This window comes from Alosa sapidissima, chromosome 23, assembly GCF_018492685.1.
Source record: "Alosa sapidissima isolate fAloSap1 chromosome 23, fAloSap1.pri, whole genome shotgun sequence".
Lineage (NCBI taxonomy): Eukaryota > Metazoa > Chordata > Actinopteri > Clupeiformes > Clupeidae > Alosa > Alosa sapidissima.
The window spans coordinates 26,392,125-26,409,772 of record NC_055979.1 but is presented as its reverse complement, the minus strand read 5'-3'; the positions used below and the strand labels follow the sequence as shown (position 1 = coordinate 26,409,772).

Below are 17,648 nucleotides of genomic sequence, written 5' to 3'. Positions count from 1 at the left end.
CCAGGGTTAGTCAATTCTAATATTAATTATGTTGTCTTATTGGTTCAGCCAGCTGTCATTTAAATCAGACCTCCACCTGATTTTTTTAAGAGCTTTATTCCATTTATATATTATTTCCTAAATGTATTTACTTGCAAAAACACAACAGATTGTCTGCCTAATATGGTTATCATTTTAATTATGGTAGCCTTATAATTATTAACATAACCTACTCGTTGTTTGCTTCTTTTGTTGATAGACGTTTGATGAACAGCCTACTAGTAGTGGATTGGAAATGGGGGGGCAATTTAGCAAAGATGTTTTCAATGAATTTGGTTATAAAGACAATATAAAGGTATAATCATACTATGTGCATCTTTGCAATGGCAAGTGCTTTCTTAATGACATCATGTGTCGAGATAAGGAAGCACCATAGACTGTATAAAACAGGGAAGCACTCACACATGGGTGCATGCGTATATTTGCGTTCAGTTGGTCCACCACACCTACTCTCGCTGTTTTTTAGAGAAATAGCTGTGTTTCCCCATTCAAAAAAGGAAAACTTTATTATCATTTACTTACGTGCAGAGACAGTAATCTAAACATCCTTACTACCTAAATTATTCTATCCTCCTCAGAGGCGAAAAATAAACATTTTTGAATCAGCTAAGCCTATTTTAGGCAAATAGACATACCTTCAAATGGAGTGAACTGAAGTCAATAGAGACCATACGCTACCTTTGAATAGCTGTACCAAATCAAATGTTGCATTATAGGTATTATTATTATCAGCCAGCCAATGCGTGTAATTTGCGTGTTATCCTGTGTGTGCCTATGATGTATGCACTCATAATGATTCTCTAAAACAGCTTTTTACTGCATTGCCATGAACAAAGTAGAGGCAAAAAGGGGTTCCTTTGTTGAACAAATTGGGATGCAATGTGACTTGAATTGAATGCCATGCAGGAATTTGCTAGGATATCAAAATCGGATTATGAACATGCTTTGCCATAGAGAAACACACAGATAGTGTTGGATTATAAACATGCTTTGCCACAAAAACAGACAAAAACGTGGGGTAAGTCCAGCTATGAAGTTATTATTTTGCTGTCACTTCGTCTGTTTTATAACCCAGAAGGATGTAGCCTACTTGGTATCGAATGATAGCTCTGTGTCTCCTCTTTCATCTGACATGCGTGGCATATCTATCCGATCACGGGTTTCAAACAAGAGTAATGGGTGTGCAGCGTTGGTTTGTGTACATGACGTTATTATTTTGTAGTCACTTCGTCTGTTTTTATAAGGCAGAAGGACCATGGTACCAATGGATAGCCCTGTTTCTCCTCTTTCATCTGATATGCTTGCCATATCTATGCGATCACAGGTTCGCGGGTAATTCAAACGAGAGTAATGTGCAGGATGCAGGTGAACGCAGAGAAGTATAGACTGTAAGATGCAATTTGATTTAATTTCATAACATTTGTTTCATACTTGATCGTACAGGCAAGTAGTCTCGTTGGAAAGCCCCACTTCTGCTCTGTCACGCAATAGATGTTTCACCTTGCTGCGATGAACAGTTTCGGAGCAATGTAACTGCTTACTGCTTCGCGATTAACATGTTATGGCTGAGCCCTAATACAAACATAACGTTAACCGTCTTCTTGCTTAACTAGTTGTAACTGTCGCTAGCTAGCTGAAGTTTACTGTCGTAGGCCTATTAGATGTAGCAAACCATGTTCAATCTTTCTGCCAATTAACATTAGCCTAGCCTACTATAACTTCATTGAGTAGGCTAAATGCCAAACTCCGATGTTCAGTCATCACTGCAGTGCACCCTCGATTGACGTTTACCACAGTAGCCCAAATATGTGCGGATTCCTTGAACTCTTTTGAACACAGATCCGCCGTTTATAAGGCTTGGATTTTATTTATTTAGTTATTGAGTTATTAATTAATTTACATATAGAAATATTATAAGCCTATTACAATATTAAGCCTGTATATACTACAATGCAAACCCAGAGTTTTCAACTGTATCCATCTCCTTTTCATCGTAATGGTGTGTCCCTTTCCTAATTATGTCTAATAAATTCAATTAGGCACAGGTGGACTCCAGTCAAGTTAAGGAAGCATCTCAAGGGCCATTGATAGAAGTAGGATGCACCAGAACTCAATGGACTCTCCCTATGCAGGACTCCATTTTGGATTTCCATCCTACTGGGCAATCAACTTCCTGTTTACACTACACAGTTTACACAGTAGGCTATGACAGAAAATGGCAGATTACTAGCCTGTCAGTTTTAATATAGTAGGCTATTTCTTATTGAACAACAAACTATTTATTAATATCTGATTGGAGGTGCATTCTATGAGTCATCAAGAGTGGCGATGTCTAAGGACATCCCCACTCAGACTTTTTTACCTAGTAATCCTTCTGCACATTGCATTGAATAATCCAACAGCATTCCATTCATTCAAAGTGAGAGAACAGCAATTTCATAACATTTGAGTGAGAAAATGGGGTAAATAACGATACAATGGTGCGTTCAAACAAATAAGAGTAAAAAGTGTAAATTGCAAGTTTGAACTTGAAACTCACAATTTAAGTGTATCAGTTTATATTTTCAGTTACATTTGTTTGGAGGCCAGAGAGCCTCTCCCCGCACCTATGATATCCGTGCTTATGACTCTGTGTCTGTAGCTGTTTTTAACTTTTTGTTTTCGCAAACCTGCTTCTCCCTGGTTTCAAATATATCTTACTTGTTAGAGAAGTGGAATGTTGAACTGCTTATTTTACTGAGTAAAAATATTCTCATGAAAACATGTTCTCATTTATCTTCCAATGGAGGTAGCCAATATGTGGCACTTTTGCTTAAAACAGAGAAGTAAGTGCCATCAAGATAACAGCATAAGATAACAAAGGCAGTATCTGCAGGGTAAAAAAACTACTGCTACTGCTGCTGCTGCTGCTGCTGCTGCGGTTGTTAGTTGTTCCAGGCAGCTTCGTTTGGCTCCTTTATGGACTAGCTCCCAATCAGCTTAACTACTACCACCCCCCACAGACATTTCCATCTTAATGCGAGGCCTTCTGTTTGTTTTTCTTCGAGGTAATCTCTCGTATCATGTGCTACACCACAGTGTGAAATCACACGTTTAATCTAGCTGTCTTTCAGAATATTAAGTAACAGCTAAGTAAATCCTCTGTGAACTGTGAGTGTGTGAATGTGTGAGTGTTTGAGTGTGTATGTCAGCACCGCCCATAGCAGCTGCAAATAAAGACGCTCCTAAACCTGCTGAACCAGTTGCAGTGTCATATATGGCCTTGTAGGTGTCTTCCTGTTTCCTACTTACATTTTTGTTTGCCCTTTTTATCCCATGAAATGAAATACTTTACCAAGATTAACTGATTTTATTATGGGGCTTGCCAACATAAGGGTTAAGATACTGTCAGGTTTAAGCTCAACATCCAAATGTATTCTTAGATATCAGCATTCGACACCAATCTCACTGAACAGCCAATTAGGGCACCAGCACAGTACCTGAGCTGAGCCCGCCATTTTGACACTGAGGCTAATGTGAGAGGCAAGACCTGACTTGACTAAAAGGCGAATCTACGTTCATGTGAAAGAATTCCTGCTGCAGGCGGGGTCACTCCCTTTTCGAAAGCATAGTTTAGAAATAACTGAAACTCTTTGGGAGATAATCTGAAACTCTTGGTTTAACTGGAACTGAACTCTGATGTTCACCTGGAACGGACCAAAATGACCAAAATGGGAGACGCACTTCTTACATTTTATGTTTTTTTGATCGGTAAGTCTAAAGTTATTCTATTTTTTGCTAAATACTTTTCCAGTCACCTCACTTAGGCAGTTATTCTGAGTTATGCAGTATATTTATCAGACAACAAAACTGTTAATGGAATTTTATTGTATGCCTCAATGTGGTTTTGAAATACTTTTTAATGAACATGAAATAACAGATGAAGCGATGATTATGCTGCACATTCTCACAGGGGTAAATGAATATCTCTCAGAAAGCATTTTTGCCACACCCTACTCCCATGTACCTGTATGAAACCTCATTTCATATCATTATCATTAACTTAAAGGAGATTCTTGATTCCTTGATGGGATCATAAAATAATGAAACGACAGGCAACTCCATCTTGGAACATAGCTATTTCAACTATCCATTAAATTCACTTTGAGCTTCAGAAATAACTTTAGAAGGACTGACAGGTGAATTCAGTATAACTTATTTGGAGCCACAATCTCTGAGGTTAGGTGCATTGTAGATACAATGTGCTTCTACCACAGCCCTTTCGTTGACTGCAAATGCTTGAACTGTTTCTCGAAGGAGGCAACGCCTTTGTAGCCATTGTGCAGTAAACAAATCAAAATTTTGTTGTTGTTGTTGTTGTTGTTGTTGTTATCTTCATCATTGTTGAAACCATGCTCAACTACATGAAACCTGGATCGTTTAGCCATGTGAACTGTTGTTCTATCTATTTTATCTACATTCAGGAAGGATTTGGCGTGTAGGCTACAGGGTGGTGTGGTGATTAAAACATTGTGTAGTTGTTGTTTTCATTTACTAAGATTAATCCCAGGTGATTTTGTGTGTGAATTAAGTAAATAAGGAATAATAGTCAGCAGGCAGGGACAAAACAATGCAAACAGGTAGTCGAATATTTATGTAATGCTTAATTAAAGTCAGTAGTTGTCATCAAGATTCTGAATTGTAGCCCTTTCAAGAGAGTTCCATTATCAGCATCATAGGTGGCCCCACAAGGCTTCCGTTTTAACATTCCATATGCTATCTTAATGCAGAGGAAGTAGATTTGGAACCAAATAGAACGTTCAAGCATTGTTTTTGTTTTTATTGTTGAAAGGGTCTATGGACCCTTTTAAAAGAGTTCCATTATCAGCATCATAGTTGGCCCCACAAGGCTTCCTTTTTAACATTCCATATGTTATCTTAATGCAGAGGAAGTAGATTGGGGCCCAAATAGAACGTTCAAGCATTGTTTTTGTTTTTATTGTTGAAAGGGTCTATAGCACACTTCACAATTATTGGCACTCCTCATGTTGAAAGATGAGTAAAAATCTCTATAAGCACTTTAGGTGAATTAGCTTAATCTCACCCTGAAGAAAACGTTCTTATTTTTAAGAAAATCATTTTTAAAAGTCTATGAACTCAAGCCATGACTTCCTGTTTCACTGAGGTATAAAACCAGCCTGTCTGTCTCTCAGCTCATTTTCATATCACTGTTTGTTTCAAATTGGCCTGTATGGTCACGCCATTCTACTTTGGAATGAAAAAAAAAATGCTTACACAACACCACATACTTGAAACACTGATCTATAAAGAACACTCTTCTTCAGTGACTTGGAATTGTTCATTTCCTCCATACAATCACAATAAGATTCCATAGAATTTTCAGATGTCAGAATGCTCAGGTGCTCCTTTATAGACTCAATAAAGTCTACAACATTTGGGCCAAGAGAAGAAGCACCTTGTGCCATGTACCATTGCTTTATTTTGTATCAGACAAGTCCACCTCCACCTGGCACTGGACTCTCCTTATCCGGTCACAGGTGAGAGTAAATTTGATGATACACAAGGGAACTTTTTTAACAATATTGCTGCGAATTGTGATTCTGACAGGTTCCGAATGATATTGGGCAACTGTTTTTTTTTTCTAAAGAACTTTAATCATCAGTAGGTACCAAAGATTCTAGAATCTTTGTTATGATCATCCAATCACAATACACGGAACTGGCTATGTGGTTGCCCAGCAACATTGCTTAAAAAGTTGCCCCATGTATCTACCATATCTGTGGTTTACCAAAATGGAGCTGAAGACAATGCTCTGCTGACCACTCAGTCACCATTAATGTGAGACAGGTTGTCAAGTTTGACCGTTTTTGCATTTGTTCTCTCCTTTACAAATATATGTGTGTTGTAGGATTCTCCTTGGTCATGGCTATAACTGTGAACATCCCTCAAGACAACTACGAGTTTGCTCGTGGGGACAATATTACTCTGCCATGTTCATTCACAACCAAAGTGGCTAGTCCCCAAGCAATTGTAACATGGACTGTGGAAGGTGACGAAGGCGAAGAGGTAAATGTATTTTCATTTATTTTCCTTGTTATGTAAGTTTACTTTTAATCATAAATTTGCTTTTAGTTGCTAAAGTTGCTTGATTCTTTTCGCCTTTCTTACCTTTGTTTTACCCCACAGCGTACCATACTAACATACTACAGTTTCTCACAAACGCTGGACATCACGGAAGTGTATGAGGGTCGGGTTGATCTACTTCATAACATTGCTGCAGGAAAAGCTGACCTAAAGCTGAACAATATAGCACTTGCGGACAACAAAAAATTTGAGTGTAAGATCCAAGTCCCTAAAGATGATGAGGGTAAACCGGCGGACACTGCCAGACTGGTGGTGCTAGGTAAGGCAATTTAAAATTCATAAAAAAAATAATGTTTATCTCAGGCCTTATTCATTTAAAGGAATTATCCGGAGTAAAATGCACTTTAGATCAATTTACGGATGATTGGGAGTACACACGTTGAGTTGACATCAAAATCATGTCATTCGGATGTGTTTTGAGAAAGTTAGATTTTTGCCATCTTTGCTGCCATCTTTAGGGGAAAGTCTGTAGGAGTCGATTGCCAAGTGTGGAGTAACACGCTCTGGAAAGTCACAATTTCGTCGGAAAAAAAACATAGTCCAGTATTTTCTTTTTTTTTTTTAACGGCGACGAAATTGTGAATTTCGGCAATCGACTTTGATGTCAACTCAACGTATGTACTCCCAATCAATCTGTAAATTGATCTAAAGTGCATTTTACTCCGGATAATTCCTTTAACTGCACTTTTAAATGATAAGCACTGAATTGAAACCTTATGTGACCCTTACATGGTAAAACCAATCACATTGCAATTAAGTTATTATGTTTTCATGAAAGGCCATAGAAAAACTTCCCAATGATGCATACACAAAGATATTGACACTGCTGAGATAAGGGCATTCAGACAAGTCAGATGGTACATTTCATGAAAAGTCAGAAATCGAGAAATCTGTGTATTTCACTAGCTGTGACATGCTGTCTCCTTTTCTTGACCACTGTGGTTACAGTGTCCATGGCTTCATTCACCCCAGGCCATTGTGTTAGCCTTTCATATGAAAATGTTTTTCTATTGAATGTGAGAAACTTCATCATGTCTGCCTGCCAATATGAGCTTTTAAAATGTTCTAAAGGTGTTTCTAAGTGTTGCTAACATTCCAAGTTTTGTTTGCCAAGTCCAAAGATAGTGTTGCTGCACTTAAAAGTGAAAAATGTCACACACTCGCCTGTAGTTAATGCGCTCAGATGTTTTAATACACATTGACATGGGAATGCACAAATGTGGTGTGATGACTGTCAACTCTGGCCAAGCTAACTTCCATCCAGCCAGGCTCCTTCAGATGTGTGGCAAGTATTTTGAAATTTGGTCTCCACTATCAAAAGCACATCAATTGATTGATTTGGGCTTCACCCATGGGTGGTGTCGGTCACATATGGTGTGAACAATTAAAGGCACAGTCAGGATTTAGCAGGAAGTCACATTTGTTTATGTTTACATTCAATAGCAGACACTTTTGTGCAAAACAAAAACATGCATATCTTAACCAGAACCAAACGAAACCCACCAGTGAAGTAGCTCACCACCTACCATCAGTATTCCTGGAGAAATTCACCGCTGTTTACAGTGTAATCACGGAATGGGCAGCTAGCGGTTGTGCGGAGATGATTGCTGAATGAATTTGGTGAAATTTGGTGCGTTTATTTGTGTTTCACTCATCACAGTGATAGGCCTGGTATTAGTCCTATATCTGTGTCCCCACTCCTGACGAGAATTGCATCATCAGCGCGACGGGCTGTCCGCATTTGTCCGCACAACAATTGCAATCGTGTGTCAATGACGCACATCTTCAACGCGTGCAAATGTGCACAGAGGAGCATAGCACTTCCTTAACCCTTAAAGGGGTACGGGAATGTTGGAAAATGAACGTTCTAAAGAATATCTGGGTTCACTCAGAGCCAAAAACATTCAAAATATTAAAGTAGACATTACACTGTGAAATGATGCCATAATGTGAAATTCGATAATCTTAACCCGCCCAATGTAGGCCTATTTCCCCATGCACCCCAAAATGGTGTCTTGAGACATTCGACTGGGTCTAGGGTCACATGTTAAATCCACATAAGAACTTTTAGAAATGAATGCAGTGCAGTAATATGCATTTCCCGTTTTCCAAAGTGGCTCCATCTCCACCCATTTGTGCGGTTGAGGGGAAGCAGGAGTATGGCCGGGACATCAAACTCACCTGTCGGTCAGAGGAGGGCTCCCCGCCACCCATATATAAGTGGCAAAGCCATGACGTCAGAAACACACCCAGGCCTCTGCTCCCAAGAGCTACCGACCGTAAGTAATTACATGTGTGAAAGTGTTTTTGTTCATTCATTCAACTGTTATTTATTCTCGGAAGTTCATTGAGGGTGCTGCAGAGTCCCACTAACAACATCATCATATTTTGCAGAAGGCGGAGTTTTGTCCCTCTTTAATATCTCCATGGAGACATCTGGCTACTACATATGCACATCCTCCAATAAGATAAGATCGGCCACCTGCAACATGACTCTTTCTGTCATGCCAAGTGAGATTGCCTTATTTCTTTCTGCATGATGGGCCACATCATGCAATGTTCACTTACATTTCTCAAATTTTTTTGGTAAGAGGAAACATAAGAGAAGTCAACTCCAGATGTAGCAAATGTTGTACCATCGAATTTTGGTCTTAAGGCTGGTGTGCTTGACGATGCATCCTCCCTGCTCAAACTGGTATAGTCCCACAATCCCGCTCTGTCACCACACTGACCAATACACATTTGTGTCTCCAAAGTGGCTTATACTATATCCTAACTTGACATATCACTGCTGGTGAGCTAATTCACGGAAGAATCGAAGAATCTTAGTATTAACAAATAGGACATTTATTTGTATATCGTTTGTTGAGGCACAATGTGTATTTTAGAAAAAACTAGAATGTGATTATGAGCAGTGCTGGGCGCTAAGTGCAGTACAGTCGACACACTGGATAGATGAGGCAGTACAGTCGACACACTGTATAGATGAGGCAGTACGGTCGACACACTGTATTGATGAGGCAGTACGGTTGACACACTGTATAGATGAGACAGAAGGATCTGGTCCTGCTGGGAACCTATCCATGGATATAATGTTAAACCAAAGTCCTTTTAGGCAAGTCCCCCCACTCGGCCATCTTGCAATTAATGCACTTAGGGCAGTTATCGGGCAACTATTTCACTATTCAAGTGAATGGGGAGGCATACAAGAAGGGGAAGGATATGTGTAGGCTACTGCCTTATTGGCGTTACGAACTAACCCCATGCAGTTCTATGGAGGATTCTTTGAGTACCGTCTCTCTTCTTTAAAAAGTCTCTGGTTAAACCCTCAGACTAGGATTTGTCCCACTATAGTAATTTTGCAAATAACCAGAGATTTAAGCTGTAATACAAAACTCATAGTCTATATTGAAAATGCATAATTTTCTTAAAAAATTTAAAAAAGAAATTACCTAACTCGAGTTGCTACAGCCAGCAGCTAACGCAGCCAGGAGGATACAGCACTACACTCTGGGGGCATGAACATGGGAGCTCACACACATGCCCACAGAGTGTAGCAGCTAACGCAGCCAGGAGGATACAGCACTACACTCTGGGGGCTAGCCACTTAGCACCCGGGTCCTATGTTGCCCGCTCGGGGTTAGAGTTAGGGTTAGGGTTCAGAGTTAGGGTTAGGGTAAGGGACAAGGGTCCTTTGCATTATATAAAACCATGCTGGAAATGTCCCCGAGTATCCATTTGCATGAGCTCTGCATCCTGTGTATTCTTGTATCGTTTAATCTATTGTGCTATAAAATGACTGAACTTAGAAGCATCCAAATCTGATTGTTTTAGGGTTTTTTTCGTACCGACAGTACCTCGAGAAGATCTATGTGAAATTTGAGATTTTTCCTTTAATGTCGTAGGAAAGTCTGAGGATTTTTCTTTTCTTTGGTTTACTTTAACATTTTAATCTCCACATGTGCTCTATCATTTCTCAACTCTCTCCCGACCGGTATTAACACCATTCTCTGGTCATTCTCGCTCCAGTGACCATGAACATGGGTATGACCGCAGGGATAATCGGAGGTGTAGTCGCTGCCATCCTCAGCCTAATCTTGATCATCTACTGCTGTTGCTGCCGCAAAAAGAAGGTGGTCGAGGAATACGCCATGGGGTATGTCCTCATTCACTCAACTAACATTTACACATTATCAAAAGCCACTGTTCAATTCACTGTTTTCTTTAATCAATACATTCCACAGGATGTGCAATATAAGGCTAATACGGCAAATCACAGCAAATAAATGGTTAGGTATGGGGTTGAAGGTCAAGGTCACAGAATCAAGCCATCTGTTTCTTCAATGAAGTTCTATGCACATTGAATTACGATGGTGGCATACATTCAGATGGTGGTGTACAATACGATGTTAGATTTTGGGCTGAAATTCTAATGTAATAGCAGCCCAAAATAATGAACTTGGTTTCCATAATCAAAGAATTAAAAGTTGATCATGGCATGCACAGATCAACTGTGCTTTTGAATAGATATTTCTACCATCATGCATCTTGAAATAAAGGCTGACATAAGATATATGCAAGTATGATCACATCATACTTTCCCAGATATGGGTAGCCTATACTGTCTTGAAAACGATATAGCCTAGGCCTCAAAGGACTAATAGGCTATATGTGATATTTTACAGTGGGTACTATAAATTGAAATACCTAATGTAACTTGACAACAGTTCATGACATGGTGGGTAATGATATGTCTGTTATTAGCTAGCCTAACAATGTTCAGACGGCAACACCCAGACTCACCTATTTTGTGTGCATAAATGCAGTGGGGGGAAAAAGATATGATGATATTCTGTGATGAGTTGTAGTCATTTGAGATTCTCTTGGTTGTAAATCCTGTTGTGTTTCCCTCTGATGTTCCAGAGAGCCAGAGGGAGGAAAGTATCATGACGGGGAGCCTGCAGAAGAAAGCCCCATTAATGCTGAGCGAGGAAACCGTGAGAGAGCCCTAGACGGGGATCGCCCCTATGAGCGGAGTGAATCTGATTACGACGGCCAGAGTGACTACAACCACCGTAGCGACCGCTCTCATAGGGATGACCACCGAGATGAGAGATATGATGATCGTTATGATGATCGACGTGACCGCCACAATGATCGATATGATGACCATTATGATGACCGGCGTGACAGTGATCAATACGATGATGACCGTTCCTCCAGTCGGAATCGTTATAATGATAGGGGCGGGCCTCCTAGCGTACCTATAAACAAGCCCTCGAGAAATTAGGACTGAACAAGTTGAACTTGTGGTGATCTATTTTCAGCTGATGCAATAACCAGGTATTTCTGGTGATTCATCTCTGAAAATTAGAAATATACTAGAAATGTTACATATAATTTTCTATAGAGCCTGGGAGGTCTCATTGAGAGATTTTTTTGTTGTTGTTGCGTATCAAGAAAATGTGCACTCGTTTTACAAATGTGTGCTCATTTTAGTAAATCGTGCACCCATTTCAGTAAATATGTGCTAATTTTACTAAGTCGTGCACTCATTTTACTAAATTGTGCTCTCGTTTGAAAATTGTGCTCTCGTTTGACTAAACTGTGGGCTCGTTTGACTAAATTGGCTCTCGATTCCTCAATGAAATATCCTGGCCGTTAAGCAGAGGAGCACATTGCTGTTTCCTGGTTTCTCCATTTTCTGGTTCCTCCATTTTTCCAATGTCAATATACAGACAGTGTTGCCAGATTGGCTTGAGTGATTTCCGCCCAATCAAGTTCAAAAACCCGCCCTCTTCAGCCAAAAACCGCCCCAACAATGATTTTGTCAAAAAGAGCCATTCAACTCAAAATTTTATTTGCCCGCCTAAAGCTTATTTTCCCCTGCCCAACGAAGTCAAAAGAAGCCCAATCTGGCAACACTGTATAAAGATCGTGACAAAGGAGGATATGTATTTCCAGTATCTTTTTTTATAATTCAAAATTTTAAATATGGGACTTTTTTAGATGTTTTTTTTTTTTTTTTCATATTTTGAAGCCTGGTTTTAATCATATTCTAAATGGATTGTGGTGATGCTTAGTTAAATATATAATCCTTTCTTGTGATATAGCCTGAAATAGCTTTCTTTGTGTTTTTGATTTTCTGATAAATACATTCCAAGATACACATTGTGCCTTAGCATAGCACCACATTTTGGCCCATGGAATAGTATTATCCATTAGGCTACATGTTACTGTGGATACAGCCATCTGTGAGTATAATGTAAATAAACAATGAAGTGACCTATTAATGCATGAAACAAGTAAATTGTTTTTATCTTTCACTATGTCGAGAGGTTTACCCTTCCGTATTCCTACAATATCCGGGAGGCATGGTCATACACCTGAATGATTATTTTCGTATACATAAAATATTTAAATGTATTTGGGATTCATTCAATGCTTAATTAATTCATGGTATATAAAATCATTTCTCACACATACATGGTTCAACTCAAGCTCCTAGGCTAACCTACCTACTTGCATTCCAGCTGCTAGAGTAGCCTAAAAGTCATTATACAAAATCTTTAGATTTTATCACAATTTTCACAATTTTCTTGAAATGTTAATTATTTTAGGGGAAAGTCTTCCCATCTTCCATAGTGCAAGGATCTAGCCTGACAAGCCAGACCCACATTAAAATGTAGGGTCTGGGCACTCACCGTTCGCAGTGCTCAGTCTGAGGGGCGGGATAATCGGTTGTCTTTCAAATTCCCTCTGCACGCAATAGGACAGCGCTGAGTCCCATGCGTTTTCCCACCAGCGGAGCTAGTTGGCTAGTTCAAACTTTTGCCAACTTAAAACCAGCTTAAAGGGGAACTTGGCAACTATTTCAACGTAATAAACCCGTTTAGAAATTTGGATGGTTAAATGACCTGTTCCGGTGAAAATGGTGACTTTCCCCGCTGCGCCTAGCGTCCTCAGGCGAAAAACCAACCTTGCAACATTGAGACTACCGTCCCGGAAAGAGAAGTGAGAAACAAGAAACTAGTTTTAAATCGTGTGTCTTACCTTGTAACATCCACATAGTTCTGCCAAACTTATGCTAACCGTTCGCTAGCTTGTAAACAAATCCATGTGCTTTATCGTTACCTTTTCCCACAGTTTGAAATAGCATAATGCACAATTTCTCCAGCAGAGGGGGAAATCCTGCCAAGTTTCCCTTTAACTCTTGTCACACTGTTAGCCAAAAGCAACATCCATCTTCTTTGTTTTCAAGTAGCAGGGAATTCAAGCCAAACCATTGCAACTCTGCCATCAATCATTATGTTAAGCCTGCCTAACGACTCTATACATGATTTGATTGGCCTGATAGAAGTTCAATTTTTCGAGCTCACAAGCCAGCGGAGAGTTGCTAGACTAGCCCTGGAAGCAAATGTAATTTGCTGCCGCTAGGGTGCGTCTAGATTTCTAGGCTAGCAAGGATCAGCAATCTGGGATGCAAACAGGTAAGGGGTAAAAAGAACCCAATGCTGCCATCTTTGCCCATATAAAGAGATCCGGATCTCCTTATATGGGCAAAGATGGCAGCTTTTAGGTCCTTTTTGTAGGCGAACTTCGCGTGTATAGGAAGTCAGGTTAGAATCCAACATGAGGTCTCTTCCCATCTATCTCCTCCATTGCACACCAAATCCAATAGTTGTACCTTTACAAATGCCACACATTTTGCAACAGTGAATTGAAATTCTCATACACTGCATGGACGGTGATTCCTGCTTGTTGTACGTATGTTATTTTCGTTGTTTATATTTCTACAATGTATTTAAATGTGTAATATTATATTTATCTCCTTTTTTTTTGCTTTGTCTTATCGCCTAACAAATGACATGTTGCTGGCTTCTTTTGTTGCTGTTTGTAATGCTTCTCAATACATTAATAATTTCTTAACTGTAACTGTTACTGGATGAGAGTGGTCCCAAAGGCTATTCCAACGATGTGGTTTAGTTGAAAGACCAGGCAGTGGTAAACCGCCCAATAGCTCTATGGCCTCGTCATCAATTATTAACAGCATTGAACCAGACAACCCCACAGGAATATACTTGAGATTTACTATACGTGCTTTTATAATGTACATGTGTATGGATGTCCTTAATTATTACATTGTTTTCTGTGATTCAGTGCGTATTTGTTCTGGCTACATGTTACGAACCAAATTGCCCCTTGGGGGGGCATTAAAGATGATTCAATCCAACCCTTGGCGTAAAACTCGTTTTCCACCCGGCGCGAAGTTTAATTCCTTATTTTGCACGTTTAATTTTTAAACAATGCACCCAGGGGTGTGGCAATTAACAACTTAGGGAGTGGCTTAGCGCATTGTCTAAAAATTGCTATTGTACACCTGGTCAGAAGTCTATGGCGGGTTGTTTATATGTTATTTTAAGAGCGCATTGTCAACAGTCATATTGGCGGATTACTGTATCATCCATGAACACACACCAGCCACGTCCAAGCAAAACATTACAAATTGCACGATTACAATAGGAAACATAATTAGAATAAAGATATTACGAAATACTGTACATCTCATGATGAGTAGTTATTCACCACCATTTGCAAATTGGTAATGACGGTTAAAAGTGATTAAGGGAGAGGTAAAAGACACGTATGGAGCACAGCTGAAGACACACTGTCACAAGATATAAGCAACTCCTCTGCAGGATAATCATTTGAGCAATATTAGGGTAAGTGTTGCTTTTTTCAGCCTATGTTTTCGATGGTAACCCATTGTCAGTCAATAGTGAAAGTAACTGCATATAACTGTCTTGTCGTTGACTGACACCATGGTAAAGTTAGTTTCACTTTGCCAATGAGTTCAAATAATAGAGGTGTGCAAATGCGTGAAGGCTATATATGCTAGGTTTTAGTAAAGCATGGTTTAGTGGAATGACTATTCCATACGGTCTCACAAGCAGCCTCCTTCAAATGCGCCGTTGAATGTCAAAATACAGATGCATTTATTTGACATTGCGCTTTGTGCCGTTAAAGGGAATGACAGATGTCATTCTCATTGGTTTAAATGATGTTATACGCCCCAAACACACCCAGGACTGATTAAAAAACCTAGGAATACCTTGTTGCGCCATGCGCTCAATGTTTGATAACGAAAACCCTCCCAATGTGGACTGGACACATCCTACTAAATTTAAATAAGCTTTTGACGAGTGACGATGCGCTTTTGACTGTCATGATAGGGCCCTAAGGGTCTGGCTACGAGTAATGAAGATGGCCCAACTCGAGGGGCGGCACCAAGCATGCATTTGAAAATATCACTGCACGCGATTGGATAGCACCACGACCAATGTTTACGGACTGATTCCGGACGTCGACAGAATTGGATAACACTACGACCAATGTTTCCAGACTTCAACGTTGCAGCACTGTCGTCATCTGTTTAGCTCACCTCTGGTCTACCTATATTAGATTCACCGATGTGATTAGTGCAGCTCGGTTTCATGGGCATAGTGAGCAATGCCACGTCCACAGACGTGTTTCGGCCTAAGCCATCGTCAGTACGCTTAGGCCGAAACGCGTCTGTGGACATGACATTAATCAATAAATAAGCAATGAGAAAAAAACTTGTGTTTTTTCTACTATAGTTTGACAGTCACTTTATAACTCGCACCCGAAATTGCTCTCAGACTGGAAGTTGAGCACGCCTGTTCTCACTACCATAGCTAATGAGCATCATTACTCCTCGCCAGTCACTCGCTGAGCAAATTCAAATTCAGCTCTCAAGAGAACTTTGGATTTCCAGGGTAGAATAAGGTTGGAATATCGGTCACTTTGAATAAAGGTGTCAGCAAAATGTATAAGTAAAATTATACATAATCATCATCATACACCTACATGTGCTTAAAAGTCCATCAGAAGCACAGAACACTGAAGAAGCCCTATGCAGGTCTGGTTATTCCTTCGCTGTTTCTAGGTTTTCGCCGGATTTGGGCTTGCATTTTTCACGACATAGCTCCCCCTGCAGCTTCGGTAGCAAGTGACTGCTACGCCAAACCCCCACTAGCTAGCGAGCTAGCCTTCAAGAAACCAAGCTAAACACATACAGGGCTCACAATAAAATGGTCGAGCAAACACATTGTTCAAGAGACTATCAAACCACATTACGAAAACAAAGTTCACCCAAGGGTAGGCTACTACCTACAATTTCAACAGCAACAAAGCCAAGTCAGCGTCCGTTTTGCAGTGTTCTTAGAAACAATCTGACTACATCTCACTACATTTTCGAGGCGCGATTGGATACTTCCACTGAGTCACATCCGGATTTACCCGGTCCGGGTTCAGAAAGTTGCATATTCGGTTTTTCTGCGGAGAAGCGATAGGGGGAGACGAAGCACCCACCAAACATCCCAGAAAGTGTTGTAGAACCATCAGAACAACTCTCAACCTGCATAATTAAGGCAGGGATTAAAGTGAAAAAAAATCGTTTGACTGAACTTTTTTCAGGCCATAAGTCATACATATCTACCTATAGAGATAGCAACCCTTTTGCGGTCGCGACCTATTGGTTTTTAATGTACAAAAAGATGCAAACAGCAAAGTAAAGGGTGTATTCGCCTCATTCACACAGCGGCCATTGTTTAAACCAAAACGAGGCTACAGGGTACACTTACTATAAAATTAATGCCACCTACAGGTGAATGCATAGAACATAACAATCCTATGGTTTGTGTACCCTGTAGCCTCGTTTTAGCCGCCAATGGCCACCATGTGAATTGAGAGTGTTCTTGATTGAGATTTGAGTTTTGCTGATGAACAAAAATGTATTTTAGTACCATCCCTGACCATTGCTGATTAGCCATTGCTGTTCTTTTCTACTGCAGCAATATTGTAGAAAGGCTTTAACACACTCTTATTTAATTACTTCAGGGCAAAAGTGTTTAAAGGGGAGATTTTTTTCTTGTTAATATGCAATTCTACACCAAGTAAAATCTATAAAATCAAGTTTGTAAGACTTCCCATTTCCTCATCAAAGTAACGAATCAGAACATTCTAGATATTGTTCATATTTCCATTTGTTGCCTCATCCGCATTTAATGAAAACATGGTAATTTTGAGTTTTACAGACAACTCAGTTTTCCAATGAGCAGCAATACTGTGTGTGCTCATGCAGGAGGTCTGCGCATTTGATAACGACAATCTGGAGATGGTGCTTTTGTCTTCAGCAACAGATTGTATAAGGTTGACAAAAGGGTTGTGATATGGTGAGGGACAGGTCGTGTTGCGCTATGAAAGAACATGCGTAGCCTACTTTCTAACGTAAAAACGGTCAGCCATAGATAAACGTAGCCTACCTCTGTCGTGGTGGCTAGTTGCACCAGGTAGGGAAGGTGTCCTGAAGTGCACGAACGTTAACCTTATGGCGGTCTTCTGATTGGTGGCGTGCTAAAACGTTTTCCTATTGCATCCATAAA

At 40.0% G+C, this 17,648-nt stretch overlaps 1 protein-coding gene across 1 annotated transcript; it reads left to right on the top strand.

Moving 5' to 3' along the window:
• Positions 1-3,370: 3,370 nt before the first annotated feature.
• On the top strand, positions 3,371-12,476 carry gpa33a (glycoprotein A33 (transmembrane), paralog a). Its single transcript, XM_042080367.1, has 7 exons — positions 3,371-3,789; positions 5,948-6,105; positions 6,226-6,442; positions 8,298-8,462; positions 8,578-8,694; positions 10,213-10,339; positions 11,107-12,476. Exons 1-7 carry the CDS (start codon positions 3,741-3,743, stop codon positions 11,471-11,473), a joined length of 1,200 nt encoding a protein of 399 aa, XP_041936301.1. The 5' UTR covers positions 3,371-3,740; the 3' UTR covers positions 11,474-12,476.
• The last annotated feature ends 5,172 nt before the right edge of the window (positions 12,477-17,648 follow it).

Coding starts and splice junctions, on each gene's coding strand:
- gpa33a (XM_042080367.1), top strand. CDS start 3,741: ATGACCAAAATGGGAGACGCACTTCTTACATTTTATGTTTTTTTGATC. Junction 3,790..5,947: donor ATTTTATGTTTTTTTGATCG/GTAAGTCTAAAG, acceptor TGTGTGTTGTAG/GATTCTCCTTGGTCATGGCT. Junction 6,106..6,225: donor AAGGTGACGAAGGCGAAGAG/GTAAATGTATTT, acceptor TTTACCCCACAG/CGTACCATACTAACATACTA.